Source organism: Myxine glutinosa, chromosome 1 (genome assembly GCF_964187855.1).
Source record: "Myxine glutinosa chromosome 1, kmMyxGlut1.1, whole genome shotgun sequence".
NCBI classification, from domain to species: Eukaryota; Metazoa; Chordata; class Myxini; order Myxiniformes; family Myxinidae; genus Myxine; species Myxine glutinosa.
Genome location: NC_136261.1, coordinates 22,832,839 through 22,851,672, shown reverse-complemented (window position 1 = coordinate 22,851,672; position 18,834 = coordinate 22,832,839). Strand labels below are relative to the sequence as shown.

Here is an 18,834-nt window from a genome sequence, read left to right as displayed (position 1 = left end):
ATGGTGTTTCTAACATTCAGATTTGAGCTGCAGCCATGTCTCAGCTATATGACTTGCTGTTTGTATGTACTCGGCTATTTACAAAGCGGATTGCCACTTTCTTAAACTAGTGGGAATACCTCCACCAGGCTGTACAGCTTACGTTTTATAGACCACTGATAGGCCGGATCTGCATCTGGACCTTAACCAAAATATAATTGGCTTGTTCTTGTCACCTACCTAACTCGTCCACCATGTTTCATCCAAATCCGTCCATAACGTTTTGAAATATCATGCTACATATCGCTTTGGCCCCATTTTTCAATTATGAAGAATCACTTAAAAATTCTGGTATCCAGATCTGGATCTTCACCAAAATCGAATCAATTCGTCTTTGTCACACATCCAACCTGTCCACCAAGTTTCGTCCGAATCTGTGAACCTTTTGAGATTCACCAAAAAAAAAAAAATTATACGTCAACAAAAAATACAACTTTTTTGGACAGACGGGTGAAGACATAACCTCCGTTCACCTTTGGTGGCGGATTAATAAGGTGCCTCTCTAACTGATCTGAACTTTTTATTTCCAAATGAACCAATAAGCAGAATTGTTCGTAATGTTGTTGAAAATCCAAGTCTCATATTTTGTCTCACTCAACCATTCTGCCCTCCTCCAGTATGAGATCTTGCTGTGTGTACAAGAACACGAAGATCCTGCAGTAGATCTCTGCAAGCGTCTTATTGGGAAGTATCCTAATGTGGATGCCAAGCTGTTTGTTGGTGGAAAGAAGGTTGGCATTAATCCCAAGATCAACAACTTGATGCCTGGCTATGAGGCAGCACGCTATAGCATCGTCTGGATCTGTGACAGCGGCATTCGAGGTGTGTTTAATCTTTTTGTTTCTCATCATTTGTCATGTGAAGTTTTGCACTTTGTGCTTATGCGTGCAAATAAGTCAAAATGCTGGAAATGGGAATTTGGTCCATACAGGCTGGGCTGAATCACCAGGATTTTTCTCCTGCATGAATTAACTGGTGCAGGGTATGTGTGGTGCAAGACTGGCACCCCAGGGTTATCTCAAAGGTTATTTCAATTTCAAAGGTTATTTAAAAAAAGAGGGTTATTTCAACTTCAAACGGTAAACTACAACAGCTGATTAACATTGATGACACACACTGCATCCATTTCCCAGAGGACGCTTGAACATTCTTTAACATGTCATCGTTGATATCGGAACACTCAGATAGTATTGTTATGTTTGTGGGGGTAGTGATATGTAGAGTCAGGTAGATTTGTGTAGGTATCATGCTCCAGATGTCGGGTAAGAACCGTCACCATGTAATAAGTTCTGTTTAGCCGAATGTCGGAGTAAGGTGTATCTTCGTCCCCGTCACGAGGGGGCGGGGCATGTTAACGAGCTTAGGCTTAGGGCATAAGGGTAAATTATCCCTTGTAAGTTTTACCCTATGTGATTTATCCTTTGTCTCTTTTGGCACCACACCATAGACACGAATGAGAAATGCCCATTTATTGCACTAAATAATAACCATAAAACCAACCGGAAGCCAGTTCTGAGCACAGCCATTTGGGACGCACCAGCTACATCACCTCGGAAAACAGGCAGGCCGAAGACACGCCCCGAGGAGCCGTGATTGGCCAGGGCAGAGCAAGAAGCAACTCGCTATTGGGCGGGAGTTGATCAACGGGAAGGTCGGGGTAAGAAGGGACTCGTGGTTGGCCAGGGCGGAGCAAGAAGCGACTCGTTATTGGGCGGGAGTTGATCAACGGGAAGGTCGGGGTAAGAAGGGACTCGTGATTGGCCAAGGCGGAGCAAGAAGCTACCCGCTGATTGGTGGAAGGAAGGCCGAGGAGGAGGAAGAGCGCCGATTGGCAAGGACCACCGAGGTCATCAGAGGCGAGCAAGAAGTGGCGCGCTGATTGGTGGGACCCGACATAAAAAGAACTCGAGGACCGACATTTTCTCTCTCTTGCGCTCTCTTAACCTGGACTCTTGCCTTCTTGCCCTCTTGCTTTTTGACCCTCTCAGACCCTCTGATATTGCCCTGTTCTTGCCCTCCTCTGGTTCCCTTGTTCTTCTCCTTCGCGAGTTTGTGCTTGGACGACGGGCACAAGGAAGCGATCGGAGACGTCATCAGGAGACGTGCAGGGTTTTGCCAGGCAGAAACGACGTGTGGACAATTGCTCGGGCCTGCGCGAGTGAGGCCTGTTTCCCGCCAACGTGCGCGCTTCGCGCGCAAAGCCGGCTGCACCTCCGGAGCCTTAGATTCCTGGCGAGACCCCCCCCTGCCCCCCCCCCCCCGAACTGATCAGAGATAAGTGCACGATAAACCCACACATTTTTATTTTCTAGTTTATTACCCATTTGTCTGTGTTATAAGTTTGGTGTGAAACATCCTATAGGAATTTAGTTTTACCGTCGCATTTCTTGTTATCGGACATTTCTTTTAATAAATCCTTTCACTATTTTCTGTACATTCTAAATCCGCCTCGGTTTGAGTTACTTTTTGAAGTTTGGGACTGCCGGCGATCGCAACAGGTAAGCTTCAGCTTCCTCTTCCCCTTTCTTTCCCCGCGTATAGAAAATCTGCATTTGGGCATCGCCTCCACGTTAAAGCTTGCTATTGGCCATCCGTAACTCTCCCAGTATTAACCAAGGGGAATCACACGACAGTATTTTCTTCTTCAGTTACACGCTATTATTGATATCTGGAAAGGTTGACATAGACGTGGAGGCCAACGGGCCGACCGCGTGCCTAGTGGTTGCATCAGGTTGATCAGTATCTCAAGGAGATAGGGATGGGCCAGGCATCAGCCTGGGGGATGGCCAGACAGAGGCTCCTGGAGTACCGTCAGAAAGTGGATGCTCCTACGTGCTGCTCCGGCGCATGCTCCCATACCGAACCGAACCTGTCGTAGACTTCTGATTTCAGATTCTCACACTGAAAGAAGTCTGAAGACCTGAGATCCATCGGGTGTCCTCACTTTCACCACAACCTCTATGGTGCCTTTCACCATAACCCTGTATAATACATCAATATTGAAAATATTTTTGACAAAACTTTGGGTTTGCTCCTTCGGCATTGCCATCGAAGTACACAGCACATGATGCTAGAATCCCAGGTTGATGTCCTGTCATCTGCTATGTTGATTTGTCAATATCCAAATGTCCGTGCCTTACATGTAAGATATGTACATACTCCTCCATGAGCCTTGGGGTTCATAGGAAAAAAAACTAAACGTGAGTAAAAAATGCACAAAAAGTTTTTATGGGAAAAGTTTATTTTATGGGAATTCTGCCCCTTTATTATTTGAAAATTTATTTCACCAGAATACGTGTTGATCATCTACACTGATTGGTTGATGTCCTACCAAAGTACTATGCCAGTGTAAAGTGGATAACAATACAGGTAGTTAGTTATACTGGCCAGTAATAAGCATATGTAAATCAATATTTGTCTTGATTCAAATAATATAATCATTTCAAATAATCAAATATGCGAAGTCCTTCCTTGGCAACTCTGAGCTCCTCACCACATACAAAGCTTTCATCCGCAGCTCAATGGAATACTGCTCTCCTCTCTGGGCTGGGGCTCCTGCCTCACACCTAGCTTGGCTTCACGCTGTAAAAACCAAAGCTTTCAGAATAATTGGAATCTTCCGCGAAGAAGCCAACTCTGAGGGCCTTTCACTCTCTCACTGCAAGCAGGTTGGTGTTCTTTCTATCTTCTACCGACTTCTCTCTGGCATAGCTCCCCCAGCTCTGTCTGTGCTGGGTCCCCCAAATATTGCCAGTAATAAGCTTGTGCATCCTGCAGGATGCACAAGAACTGCCAGCAACCCTCTTTGGTGAAACTGCCAAAATCAAGACTCTCTGCTCACCTTCACTCTTTTATTCCTCTTTTTTCCTGCCTCTGGAATAAACTCCCTCACTCTCTTCAATCCCACTCCTCCCTCCAGGTCTTCAAAACAGCTGTTCATCACAATCTGTTATCTTCCCCCATCCAAAACCTTTATCTTTTCTACCCCCGTTAATACACCCCAAATCCACCTCTTTCAATCTCCGACACTCCTCACCCATTCCTGAAATTCCTAGTAGTGTCAATTTGTTGCTCTCTCTCATGCAATTTGTTTTATACCATGTTATTTGTATCTCATTTTTGTTTTTGTTTTTGTTTCTTGCCAAACATTTTGTTTCTTATTTGTTTTATACCGTGTTATTTTATATCTCATGCAATTTGTTGCTCTCAATATTCCGGCGTGAGGGTCGGAGCCAAATGTCACATGGCGGAATTCTATTTTCTGAATTTGTGGCAATTAAAAAAAAATTCTGAGAGGGAATAGCACAGGATTTTATATTTGCTTTCGGGAACCATTATTTATTTATATACACTTTACCATCTCCACGACGAACACACACCCTTAAATTATTTATTACCCTGCGCTCGCGAAGCGAAATGCAGGGTTAAGCATTCGGGTAGGTATGTGCCTGCATTTCAGTAAATTAAAGTGTGTGCCATGTCAGCATTTTAAAAATTCATTTTCTCGGCAACCGTTGGTCCGATTGACATGAAATTTTCACCATAAGAGGGACTCCTGTAGAATATTTTAGTGAATATTATGACGTCACAAGTCACGTGGTATGGGCGCCATCTTGGAAAAACCAAAAAACGTACACCTCTATATCTCAAAAACCGCTGTACAGAAATAATTGAGACAGGTCTCATTGCAAAGAACTCCATGTGGAATAACATATGTGAATGATGACGTTATAGATGCCGCCGTTATGACATCATAATTGGACAAGTAAAAAAACTTTATCCGATCAGGATGAAATTTATTGAGCATCTTCTCGGTATAAATTGATGCTGAAATAAAATTATAATGACGTCGTAGGTCACGTGGTTCGGCCGCCATATTGTTTTGAGTGAAAAGCCTGAAAAACCACTAAAATGCAATTTTCAAAACGACTGCACAGATCAAGGCCAAACTTTGCAGGCAGAATCGCATACCCATGACGAACAAAAAAGCAAAGGAGCATGACGTCATACGTCACATGGTTTTGGAGTTATGACGTTTTTAAGCATAAACTTTTAAAACCTAGCTCCTCCCTCATTTTTTATCCTTTCGAGGGGAACTTCACAGATGTGTTCAGCATATCAGTCTACTAAAATGACGTTTTGGAATTTGCGATAGGTGATGTGGTTTGGCAGATATAAATAATTAAACCAAAATATTTTAAAAAATTATAACTCTTGAACCGCTTCATTGATCGACGTGAAACTTTATATTATAGTAGAGGTAATGAAGTGTAACAAGTGTGCAAATTTTCAAGATGATTGGATGTACGGTCTGGAAGCTAAAAGTTGTTATTGCGTGAAGAAGAAGAGTTCTGGAGTGGGAATGGAATTAATTATCACACCGCACAGGACAAGCAGGCAAAGTACGGAGCGACCTCACGGTGTCATTTTGACATCAAATAAAATTCTCATTTCAGATTTGTTAATCGCTGAGGTATATTAATACAAGACCAAAACAGATTTGGCGAAATTCTGACGATTTTTGACGAAAATATAATTGTGTCTGCATGTCTGCAAAATTTGTGTCTGCATTTCAGTAAAGTCAAGTGTGTGCCATGTCAGCATTTTAAAAATAGAAACGTGGCTCATTGTACATAACTCCATATGGGGAATAGATGTTGTTAATGATGACGTCATTGGTCATAATTCGACAGGGACAACGCTTAGTCTGATCAGTTTAAAATTTATTGAGCATGATCTATGCAACAATTATTATTTAGAGAATATAAATTTGTGATGTCATCGCTCACGTGGTCTGGCAGCCATATTGGATCAAAAAAAAAAGAAACGTTCAAAAATAGAGTTCGCTCACACCAAGTTGACTGCGCCAGGGTAAGTATTCTATGAATACCATGTAGTTTATTTATGCTTTACCATCACCACTATACCACCTTTAATTAATTAATTTTATATACACTTTCCCGTCTGCATTACTTGAATGTTTATTAATTAATTAATTTAGTTAAATGTAAAATCTACGCGTCACATTTTTACCTGTGCCACCAAAGGTGGATGGAGGTTATGTTTTCATCCCTGTCTGTCTGTCCGTTTGTGAACAAAATATCTCAAAGTTGTGGACGAATTCGGACGAAATTTGGCAGAGACGTAGAGTATCTGACAAGGACGAAATGATTAGATTTTGGTGAAGATCCGGATTCGGAAACGGCTACGAGAATTTTTTAAGTGATTCTTCACCATTGGGAGATGGGGCCAAAAACGATACATAGCAGGATATCTCAAAGTTATGGATGCATTTGTACGAAATTTGGTGGACAGGTTGTGTGTGTGACAAGGAAAAATCTATTCAATTTTGTTGAAGATATGGATCCGAATACTAGAATCTTTAAAGTGATTCTTCACAAATTAGAGATCGGTTGAACAACTATATACAGTCACGTGTAAAAGTAAGTACACCCCATGTAAAGTTTTGACTTTTTCAACATATTTCAACATACAGCTGTTTGATCTTCATTTCAACAATATTGATAGATAAAGGTGATATAATATAACAAATATCATGAAACATTTACATTTTGTAGTCCATTGTATAATTTAAATAAACATAAATGCAAATTTCACATGTGGAAAAAGTAAGTACACCCCTACATTTATCACTACTTCAAATACCTAAAATTAGAATGAGGTGCACCAGCTCAGGTGCAAATGATTAGAACATCGTTAGAGAGGATCTTGGAGGAACCTGTCTTATTTAAACATCAGACATTTAGTTTGGTTTGCTCTTTGTTGTTGAAGTGTGCAGCATCACCATGCCTAGATCAAAAGAGCTCTCTGAGGCTTTCAGAAAGAAGGTTATAGATGCCTACGAGTCTGGGAAGGGATTTTAAAAGATCTCCAAACAGGAAGATTCCAAACAACTGCCAACTTGTTCAGGCCAGGCCGCCCCAGCAAGTTCAGCCCGAGAGCAGACCGCAAGATGCTGAAAGAAGTCTCTAAGAACCGCAGAATGTCATCACAGGACCTACAGGTAGCTCTTGCCACTGTTGATGTCAAAGTGCACGAGTCTACCATTAGAAAGAGGCTGCACAAATTTGATCTGCATCGGAGGTGTGCCAGGAGGAAACCTTTGCTGTCCAGAAAGAACACCAGGGCAAGACTAAAGTTTTCCAATGAACACCTAGGCAAAGACCAGCACTTCTGGAACAATGTGCTCTGGACAGATGAGTCAAAGGTAGAGCTATTTGGCCACAGTACCAGAAGACATGTTTGGCAAAAACCAAAGACAGCATTTGACCACAAGAACCTGATACCAACTGTAAAGCATAGTGGTGGAAATATTATGGTTTGGGGCAGCTTTGCTGCATCAGGGCCTGGGCAGCTCACCATCATATAATCCACGATGAATTCTTCATTGTACCAGAGGGTGCTTGAGGATAATGTTAGGCCATCTGTCGGAAAGTTGAAGCTCAACCGAAGGTGGACCTTGCAACATGACAATGACCTAAACATACCAGTAAATCCACCAAGGAATGGCTGAAAAGAAAGAAATGGAGGGTTCTGGAATGGCCAAGTCAAAGCCCAGATCTAAATCCCATCGAGATGTGGGGGGATTTGAAACGATCTGTGCATGCAAGAAACCCCTCAAACATCGCACAGCTGAAAGAATTCTGCATGGAGGAGTGGGCAAAAATTTGTCCCAGTCGATGTCAGAGACTGGTAGACAGTTATAAGAAACGCCTACTTGAGGTTGTTTCTGCCAAAGGGGGCAATACCTCCTATTAGAGGCAAGGGTGTACTTACTTTTTCCACATGCGAAATTTGCATTTATGTTTATTTAAATTATACAATGGACTACAAAATGTAAATGTTTCATGGTATTTGTTATATTACATCACCTTTATCTATCAATATTGTTGAAATGAGGATCAAATAGCTGTATGTTGAAATATGTTGAAAAAGTCAAAACTTTACACGGGGTGTACTTACTTTTTCACGTGACTGTATATAGCAAGATATCTCAAAACGTTGTGGATGAGTTGGGTAGGCGATAACAACAACAACAACAACATGCATTTTAAGGCCATTTTCCCTGCTAGAGCGGGGGTTAGCCTTGCGGTCCCCATGACAATCTTCTCCATTTTGCCCTATTTTCTGCATCTCCCCTTGTTAACCCCCTTGCCCGCATTTCTTCTCCCACCATCTTTAGCCAAGTCTTTCTCGGTCTTCCCCGTCCTCTACTTCCTTCTACATTCATTTCCATCACTCTTGTCAACCAGTCACTTTCATCCTTCCTCAACACATGACCAAACCATCTCAACCTGTTCCTGGGTAGGCGATAACAACAAGCGGATTAATTTTTGTTCAGGTTCGGCCTATCAGTGGGATGCAAAACATAAACTGTTCAGCCTGGCGGAGGTATGCGCTCTACCGAGTACCGTTCTGGTTTTAGCTGTTTTTGTGAAATTAATGACCGAGGCCCTTTATAATGGTCAGGCATTCCTAAAACATTTCACCTCCATACATCAAGAAAAAAAAGTTTGTGGTTTTAAAATGCACTTTACACGTCTGTGCATGTCCCGAAATAAGTAATTGTGGGAAAGGGTGCTTCTTGGAATGCAGTTGTGCCTCTCCCAACCAACTAGTTGGTTTGATCTTGCAATCACAGTGTTTTTTGGTGAGAGCAATGTATTACAATCTCAGACATTTAACAACGACTGAAGGCAGTGGTATTAAGGACAGCAAAGATAGCTGGTCTCGGAAAAATTATCATGTTTGTTGGATAGTCAGTAAAAAACCACTAACCAGAGAGTTCATAGAACACGATACCCCGTGCCCTGTTCAAGTATATGCTGTACTTCAATTTTAATTAAATAACTATTTTAAAGATAATTTTTTAATCCGGAAGTTTAGCGCTACTGAAGCAGTATTATGTCCCTCACCATTATACCCTGTAATAAGACGATGTTGAGTCACATTTTAGGAGATGGAGACTTTATTGATCACCATAGAACAACGCAGCGGCAATCGGCATCAATCATAGCCACATCGGCAGCCTCTTCTTCACCCTGATACCCTACTCTCTCATATGCCATGCTCTCACATACCATATATTGATATATAGCAGGGTTCCTGGAAATATTATTAAGGTGATTTGTGTTCTACAGTGCAAGTGTATAAATTCAATTTAAATAAAGGTTTAAAGAGGTTTAAAAGCATATAAATGAATTATTTCCGGGTTTTCCCGCCGTTTTACCCAGAGTCTTACGTTATTTAATGACCCGATCTAACACGTTTTAATCGTTATTTGTGCTCGTTACCCTCGCCAGAGGAGAGGGTATTGCATTTGAGTCCGTTTGTTTGTTAATTTGCCGGAAAAGATCCCGGCAAGTATGTTGGTTGGTTGGTTTGTCTGTCTGTCTGTCTGTTTGTTTGTGCGCAGTACTACGTCTACATCGTTGCACATCGAATCGCCATACTTTACACACATATTTGTCTTGCCCTGGAATAGACTGTGCCCAATTTTTGGCTCTGTCGGCCCAAGGCCTCCATTACGACAGCATAATTCGACAATTCGACAAGTACAAAACTTCATCCAATCAAGATGCAATTTATTGAGCGCCATGTCGGCATAACTGGTGGAGAAAAAAATAATAATGACGTCATCAGTCACGTGGTTCGGCCGCCATCTTGGAAACCCCGAAAACCTTTGCACCGCTATATCTCCGAAATTGCTGAATAGAAAAAATTTAGACATGGCTCATTGTAAAGAACTCTCCATGGGGAATAAAATATGTTAATGATGATGTCATCGGTGCCTCCATTATTACGTCATAATTCGACAACTACAAAACTTCATCCGATCAAGATGAAATTTCTTGAGCATAATCTAGGAATAAATTAGTTTAGAAAACAAATAATGATGACATCATCGGTCACGTGGTTCGGCCGCCATATTTGTCCAAAATGGCCGATTTTAAAAAAGTACATTCTGGCAAGTCCTCAGTCTCTGACCGATTTTTCATTTGTCTGTTTGTCCACACAGAATAAATTCGATTTTCTTTGCAACCATTGGTCCGATTGACAGGAAATTTTCACCAAAAGTGCACCTCCTCCTGTTGATTTTTAAAAATGATAATTAGGATGTCTTAGGTCACGTGATATGGGCGCCATCTTGGAAATTTCCGAAAAGCTTTGCACCTCTATATCTCTGAAAGTGCTGCATTAAAAAAATGAGGCATGGCTCATTGTAAAGAACTCTCCATGGGGAATAACATATGTTAATGATGATGTCATACGTTCCTTCATTATGACATCATAATTCGACAAGTACAAAACTTCATCCGATCAAGATGAAATTTCTTGAGCGTCATCTATGGATAAATTGGTGGAGAAAAATAAATAATGATGGTGTCATCGGTCACGTGGTTCGGCCACCATATTTGTTTCAACACAAAAGCCTTAAAAACCACTAAAAACACGTCCTGGCGAGGGTCTGCAATCTTTAATTGTGCTTTCTTGTTGTTTCTGTTCTTTATAACATCCATAAAAACGGTAGGTTTCTTGTTTGGAATGATTTCGAATTTTGTTTGACTGCCAGGTAGGCGGCAGACAGAGTAAAAATATTATCTCACTCTTCTCTGTGTATGCGTGATTGGGACGAATTCAAAGCCAAAGTGCAGTAAAACGGCAAACTTGTCTTTCTATTCAAGTTCAAAATAGAATATTAAATTCAAATAAGCTGTTCTTCAATCACAAACTGATCAGGCAGATAGATAGACAGACAGATGGATGTATGGACGGACATGAACCAATTACAGTCATACCCCGTTTTACGCCATTTCGACCTACGTCAAATCCGACTTTACGCCACTCTTCTCGAGTAAATTTCAGTTCAGCGAACGTCATTATGTGCGACTTTACGTCACTCCTTCGGACCTGAAAAAAATCAATTTTTCCTTAAAAATATATTTAAAATAAATAAAATAGTACATAAATTAACAATAAAAGAAGCTAAAAAACAATTAAAAATACAATAAAAAGCACATAAAAAATATTTTAAAAATGTACGTACAGTATACTGTACGTACGCGCAGCTGCTGGTTCTCATTCAAAACAGAGGCGACGTACAGTAATCCTTTACTGTGTCTGTGTTAGCCATGGGTCCTAAGAAGGATAGTGCCAGTGTTTCCATGCGTAATGTGGTTACGATGGAAGATAAGTTAAATCTGATTAAAAGGTATGAAAAATGTGAAAAAGTGTCGGTGATAGCGCATAGACCTTATCGCGAATCGGAACCGCAATGCGTCATGGGATCGGAAAAGGGGCAATAGCGCCGCCGGCGGTCGCTGTCACTTTGACAGACTGCTTGTTTACATTGACACACTACGTGATCCTTACCACTTTAAACTACTTTTAGGACTTTTTTACTGTGACAAATTAACAAATTAACTGTGAACTGTGATCAGCTCATGAGCCAGTATTTGCAAGCCAAGGACACCGTCGCAAAACTGAAAGCCGCCATTGCAGTATGTAACAAGAAGCTTACTGTTTCGGACATAGCAAACTGTGATGAACTTGTGAAACTTTATACAGGTTTACCTAGTTATGACCTGTTTAAGTGGTTATTAGCAGAAGTATCTGCTCATGCACAGAACCTTCATTATTATAAGGGGAAATTATCAATGGAAGACAAGACCTGGCAAATAAACAATACTACAAAACTCGGAGTTAAGCGATCTCAATCTTTAGAGAATCAACTACTCATGACACTCATGAAGGCTTCGGCTTAATCTTCGCGAGGAGGACCTCGCATTTCACTTTGGATTAGGACAAAGCACCATCTCCCAAGTTTTGTTTGCAAGTGTACAGCCAATATAAGTCAAGACCTACTCTCAAGTGCCTTGTTGGTATTGCACCTAGCGGAACAATTTCATACATTTCCAAACCTACAGGAGGAAACACGTCGGACAAAAAAATGTGAAGATGACGAACATTGTAGACAAGTTCCAGCCCGGCGATATTTGTATGGCCGATCGAGGTTTCAACTTTCAGGAACTGTTCTTGCATAAGCAGGTTGTTTCTCTTCTCCAATGGGAACCCCCCTTTCCCTCAAATATTTATTTAAATCGCTGGATTTTAATGCCAAAAAACGCTGAATATCTTTCACATTAGCCATCTTCCTTTCCGTAAACACAGCGTCGATCGTAGACAGACGCTTCCTCTTCTGGGTTCGTATTTACCTTTGCCCCCTTTTCGATCACATCATGCTTTGCGGTGGAGCGCCCTCTGTTGATATTTACCGATTCGCGATAGATAAGGTCTATGCCTTAGGGCTGCCACGGTCGACGGTATCGACCATCATTCATGATAGGGAACGTATTCTCGCATACGTCACTGAAAAAGCGCCGCCGGCTAAGACTGCTAAAATGTGTATTTGTGTTCAGAAGAGACGCCATGTTTAAGGTGAATAACAAAATCTTATTAATTTTATTTATTATTCTTTACAAATTCATTTATTAAATGTGTTCATTACTCATTAAAATAAAGGCCAAAAATGTGTTTTTAGTGTTCTTTAAGGTTTAGTGATAGTTATATACTTTCGCGAGTTATTTACTCTAGTTTTGTGGTGTTTGTCTTCATTTTAAGGCATTTTTAAGGCATTACGCCCGGCTTACGTCAAAAACCGAGTTACGTCAAGGCTTATGGAACCAATTAATGACGTAGGCCGGGGTATTACTGTACTTGAGCCCACTTTTCGCTTCACATGTGCAAGGTAATAACCTTTTGGGAGGGCGTAACCTCACCGGTCTCATCTCCTTGTGAGGCTGGTGCCCACCCTGTGATTGACTATTGTCCTCATGGCAAGTTGGGATGAACACTAAAATGCATCCAAAAATATTAAAATGCAGATCCACCCAACCTCTGCCTGATTAAAGGAAATACCAAAGATCAATTCACACCGTTTATTAAGTATTAGTAAATCTTTATGGAGTTTGACAAGATAGTGCAAAGTTAATGCATTTGCCTCCAAACGGTTTGGTTTTGTTGTTTCACAGGCAGGACGTGCTATCAATGAAAACATTTCAATGAGTGCATCGTCCTTTGGATAGACAAGCAAATAGCCACCCTACGGACGGAATGTAGACGATGGTATGGCCTTTGGTCCAGTTACTCTTCCAACTTATCCTAACTCTACGTAATTCCAAAGTGGAGTTTTTACACTGAAAACATGAGATTTTATTTTGATGGAAGCTTAAATTACAGAATTTCTGGGTAGACTACATAAAAATGCCAAAGATGGACGAAATGATTATTTTTTTAACTTTATGGCATCAAAAACCTTCCACAGACACAACTTCAGGATGCCCATATTAATCCCTAAAAGTTTCAGCTTTCCAGGTGAAATCCTCTGAGGAGAGGAGTAGATGATGCATTCTTTCCATTAGATATCGATTTTAAGCTGATACCCTGTCTGTTTACATTTATTGCTTCTGATGGATGGTAAAGATACTGGTTTATGGTGGATGTGTGAAATCGATGGTCGTGGTTAATGGTGGATGTCGTTTGATGAAGAGTTAGCGAGTTATCACCAGCATCCGGAACAAATTCCAATTTCCTGCCGTGGCTCTCACAATCCCACACTTGGCAAGTATGGCGAGTATGGCGAGTATGGCGAGTATGGCGAGTATATGCCAAAAGTCCTGCGATGTGAGTTGGGGGACGTCATCACCCCGCAGTGCAGGCCTGAAATTGGCTGGTTTGAAGATTATGACAAAGTTTTGACCCCATAGGTTTGACTCCGTGACAATTAGCTTTCCTGGCACAACCATGGCATGGGTATATTTTTGGCACCGACACAGCGGTTTCTTAGTCCCCTACCCAGTGGGGGACTATAGGTTTGCTCTCCATCTGTCTATCCGTCTGTCCCACCTGTGGTTTTCTGCACCTTATTCCATCCCCTTTAAGATATTCAACTGAAACTTGGTACATGGCTTTATTATGATAAGCTACAGAACAAGTTCGAGTTTTGGGGAGTTTCGCCAATTTTTCACGGGGTATGCCCTTTTCCATGCCTCCGTTGCCGAATTCGCCAGAGACGTTATGTTTTCGGGTTACAAGTATTTTGCGTAAATGCCAATTTCAGACCTTGGGCTCTCACCAACTCTTGCAGTCACTTACTGCAATAGCAATCAGTGATCGGAAATACCATATCATAAGCTTTCAATAAATGTTTGGTTCACGTTCCTGAGGTTTCTTTGTTAATAAACGTTGAAGGTTGTATCACTATTTTTGTAACACCCTGTATGTATATACACACACACATGTGTGTGTGTGTATATATATATATATATATATATAGTCCGTGGGCTGAGTAGGGTTTACATGCACCCCCCCCCCCCCCCCACAACTTAACTTCCCGGGTATGTCCATGTACCCCCCACCCTAGGGGTTAGGAAAAACCATGTTAACAGAAAAAAACTCATTCCCTCATAGTTTGACCTCTGGTGACCTCATTAGTGACCTCATTTGCATATAACACATATCATTGTAAAGAGTGTCCCAGGACAAACATTTTGAGGGGTCATATGCAACCATAGGATGACTAGGTAAAAAGTTATGGCCATTTGAATTTCGCCTACCCCTAATTTTCGGAAATCACTGACACAGGGGGGGAGGGGGGGGTAACATGAAAATATGCGTGGGAGGTACCTTGGGAATGAGTTTTTTTTCCTGTTAACATGGTTTTTCCTAACCCCTAGGGTGGGGGGTACATGGACATACCCGGGAAGTTAAGTTGTGGGGGGGGGGGGGTGGGGGGGGGTGCATGTAAACCCTACTCAGCCAACGGACTAATGTATATATATATATATATTGTACACCGTTCCTTTCATATGCCATCTCCAGGCCCTGCATAACATCATTGCCGAGCACCGAAGGGGGCCCAGCAATGACACATGTTGAAAGGGAGTACTGTACTCAGTTTTCACTCCGGTTGTTTGTTTTCATGTTTGTCCGGGCGACATCTCAGCCATCCTTTGAGCTAGGAAGCTAAAATTTTGGCACAATAGTGAGCAAGTGCTTTGGCAAAAACTGTATTTTTTGTTTTTTGATTGATGAATTAATTGATTAGTTATTTAATTATTATCGATTAGTTAAGTACCTGGTGTTGCCTGGTGTTGGCTTAGTGGTTAGGGTGCCGGCTTGGGATCCTAGGATCCTGGGTTCGAATCCCGATCGATCGCTGAATTAATGCCAGGGGGGTTGACTCAGCCTGTCATCCTTCCGAGGTCGGCAAATTGAGTACCAGCTTGCTGGGATGAATGATCCGGTGTGTACCCCGATTTAGAATAGGTACACCGTATCCCTGCGCATCGTAAGAGCATGACCAAGGGTTGGCGTCAGGAAGGGCATCCGGCCATAAAAAAACATTGCCTCAAAACAGGGAACCATGATTGTCATGGGGCCCACAAGGCTAACCCCCGCTCTAGCGGGGAAAATGGCCTTAAAACGATCATTCATTCATTCATTCATTCATTCAGTTAAGTTCCTATTTATTTCCTTTCTCCTCTGGGCATTATCACAAGCACCATTTGAGCTAGGAAGCTGATATTTGGACACGACAGTGACCAAGTGATGTAGCTATAAAGGATATTTTTGATTTATTGATTAATCAATTAATCGATTATTTATCGATTAATCAATTAATTATTTTTTTTGATTAATGGCTTATTTAATTATTTTTCAAAAAGTTACAGCTTTGGATGAAGCACTGGTGGTTTTTAGGTATGCTACTAGCCAATTGATTAAGAAAATATTTTATGATTACTATTTGTTGATTTTAATTATGCAATTAATCAATCAATTATTGTGCACCTCTCCCTCCTAATACAATCTCTATGTGCTGCATTGCGGTTTGGCGCTCCGGCAATGCCGTGCTAGAGGATGTTATTTATTTTTTTGGCATTGGGGCGGTGTACTTTGAATGTATCTGTACTTGTTTATGTATATATATGTTAATGTTGTTAGGATCCTAGGATCCTGGGTTCGAATCCTGGTCGATCGCTGAATTAACGCCAGGGGGGGGGGGGGGGGGGGACTCAGCCTGTCATCCTTCCGAGGTCGGCTAATTGAGTACCAGTTCACTGGTAATTCCCTGTTTGTCGTTAAAGGCGGCAAAAAGGGTTGGCGTCAGGAAGGGCATCCGGCCGTAAAACATTGCTTCAAAAAGGGGACCAAAAAACAACAACAACCACGGTTCCCGAAAAAGGCCAACCCCCGCTTTGCGGGGAAAAATGGCCTCTAAAGGTGGTTATTTTATTTATATATATAATGTTGTGTTGGAAAACACAATTTTACAAGGTAGAACTGATTGGTCGGTAACTTTGAACTGTATGCAGTGCGGGTGGACACCCTTGCAGACCTGGCTCGTCAAATGACCGAGAAAGTTGGACTGGTTCATGGGCTCCCTTACACTGCCGACAGGCGAGGGTTTGCGGCTACATTAGAGCAGGTAAGATTAAATTTCTGAAAAGCATTTACGTGGAGAAAGGTGTTTGGCAATCTTTTTTAAATCCGTCTTTGCGTTCTCCTTTTTGTATTAGGTGTACTTTGGCACGTCACACGCACGTACATATGTGGCGGCTCACGCCACGGGGTTCAAGTGCGTAACGGGCATGTCATGCCTATTGCGCAAGGCTGTTGTTGATCAGGCCGGTGGTCTTGCTGCATTTGGTCAGTACCTGGCAGAGGATTACTTTATTTCAAAGGCAATTGCAGACAGGTAAGCAAGAGGTTTGCACCATTTTGTGGTGCTCGGTGGTTTGTTTTATGATTTTTGGGTTGATTATGGAAGCACGATTTGTTTTATTTATTTTTTAAGTTATTCATTTACAGAGAGATAAATCTCAAGCTCATTCACAGGCTGATAGAATGATTTGTTTAACAACCTCAATTGGTAACTTTGTGATTTAAAATCAAAATTGTCAATGTAATCCACTGTATAATTGTATTTTGTAATTATAATATTGATATTATTTGGCATTTGCTAAAGTTAAGTATCTGGGTTTTTTTGTATCCATGATAAGAGACTCATGGAAGAGCTGGAGCAAAATTAAAGCGAACAAAATGGAAAGGGGGAATCAGCAACAGCAGAGAGGAAGTGAGAGTGAGATCAAGGGAAGGGGGAGAAAGACACAAGGGGCAAACGTGCTGCACACCAGCTGAATGAAACACAATAAGAAGAAGAAGAGGAAGGGGGAAATGGGGGATTAAACAGAAAAGGAACAAACCAACCGACAACTAACAAACAAAAAAGGTGAGCGAGAGTGGGGTGGGGGGGAAATCATGATAACCTGGAATTTAGGAGTGCTTTGGGATGGTGCATTTTGGGGGGTAGAAGAGATAATGAGTATGGATGGGGGGGGTATAAGAGAACTCGGGTAGTGGTGAACAGCTGTCTTATGGGACTGAAAAAACCGGGGAAGTTGGTTCCACAGGTGAGAGAAAAGTGGAACAAATGAGTGAAGGTGAGCAGTGAGGCTGGATTTTTGGAGTTTAAAAAGATGAGGGTTACTGGCAGAATGTGTGTGCCTTGTAGAAACCTATAAGGGGCAGAGGCAAGAGAGGACAGAAGGGTACAAGACCAAATAGGTGTTAGAATACAGCGAGGCCACCTACTTGCCTGTGATACGAAAGTAACAAGCCTAGCTTTTCATGGCATCAATAAGGGCAAGGTGTGAGGCAGGGGCGCCACCCTAAAGGTGAGAGCAGTACTCGATCAAACTGCGAATGAAGGCCTTGTATATTGTAAAAGGTTGACGACGCATTACAATTTTTTACTAACTCACATTTGACAAGGTAAGTGGTATTCAATATTCACTTATCCATGAATGATAACAAAATGTTGTACTAACCAACTGAAGATAATCTTCTTAGCAGTGGATGTTCAGGAGAAACAAAAGAATCTTCCCAAATGTCACTTCTTCCCAAGTTTTCATAGTTTTAACAATTACAATTTGGATAGGATCACCCCCAAAATGCATATACAGTATTTGACGTCGACCTTTCAATTTTTTCTGGAAGGGAATGTCCCCCAATCCTCCGAGCAAGGAGTCGTTTTACTCCGCACTTTCTATTTTCTTTTCAAAAGTCTGCAGTTTCACCCATGCGTATGAGGAAGAGAGAGTGGTTATAAGATTGTCCATGTTGGAAGAGCCCAAGATGTAAATAGAGTCGTCCTAGTTTGGAGGACAGTACAGCACACAGCCAAGCAGGAGGTGGTTGTCGAGGGAAAGCGCAGCCAAAGGTACTCCTGGGGGTTAGGAGGGTGACGGGTAGTACACGGAGAGATTTTACGGCATAGCCCATAGGGCAAAGCTGTCTAGAACAGTGTTTGTCCATCCGTATGTGTGTATGTATGTATGTATGCATGTATGTATGTCCCCTCAAACGTATACCAATCATAGCTGAGGATCTGGTCACATGACAGGGTGATGTGATTACGTCTGATGTCTCATGTCATTACGGCGGTACGGCGGCTGACTCTCCACACACCGCCATTTTGATTTATATGCCGTTCAGGCCGAACATATCGTCGAACCTGTCATATATCACAATCGCCATGCTCTACCTTGACGTTTTTCATTCAGTTTGAAACACAAACAAACCGATTGTTAAAATAAAACAGGCATTTTAAAAGGCAATTTTCCCTGCAAGAGCGGGGGTTAGCCTTGCGGTCCCCATGACAATGTTCTCCATTTTGCCCTATTTTCTGCATCTCCCCTTGTTAACCCCCTAGCC

The 18,834-nt window shown here is 41.8% G+C and overlaps 1 protein-coding gene across 2 annotated transcripts in view; it reads left to right on the top strand.

The window, feature by feature from the left end:
* The window catches only part of UGCG (UDP-glucose ceramide glucosyltransferase), a 105,357-nt gene that overhangs the window by 74,350 nt on the left and 12,173 nt on the right, over window positions 1-18,834 (top strand). For both annotated transcript variants that reach the window (XM_068108253.2, XM_068108229.2), the window contains 3 exons: window positions 657-861; window positions 16,434-16,546; window positions 16,638-16,816. In XM_068108253.2, the coding sequence (XP_067964354.1) occupies window positions 657-861; window positions 16,434-16,546; window positions 16,638-16,816 (497 nt within the window). The remainder of the gene's footprint in view (window positions 1-656; window positions 862-16,433; window positions 16,547-16,637; window positions 16,817-18,834) is intronic.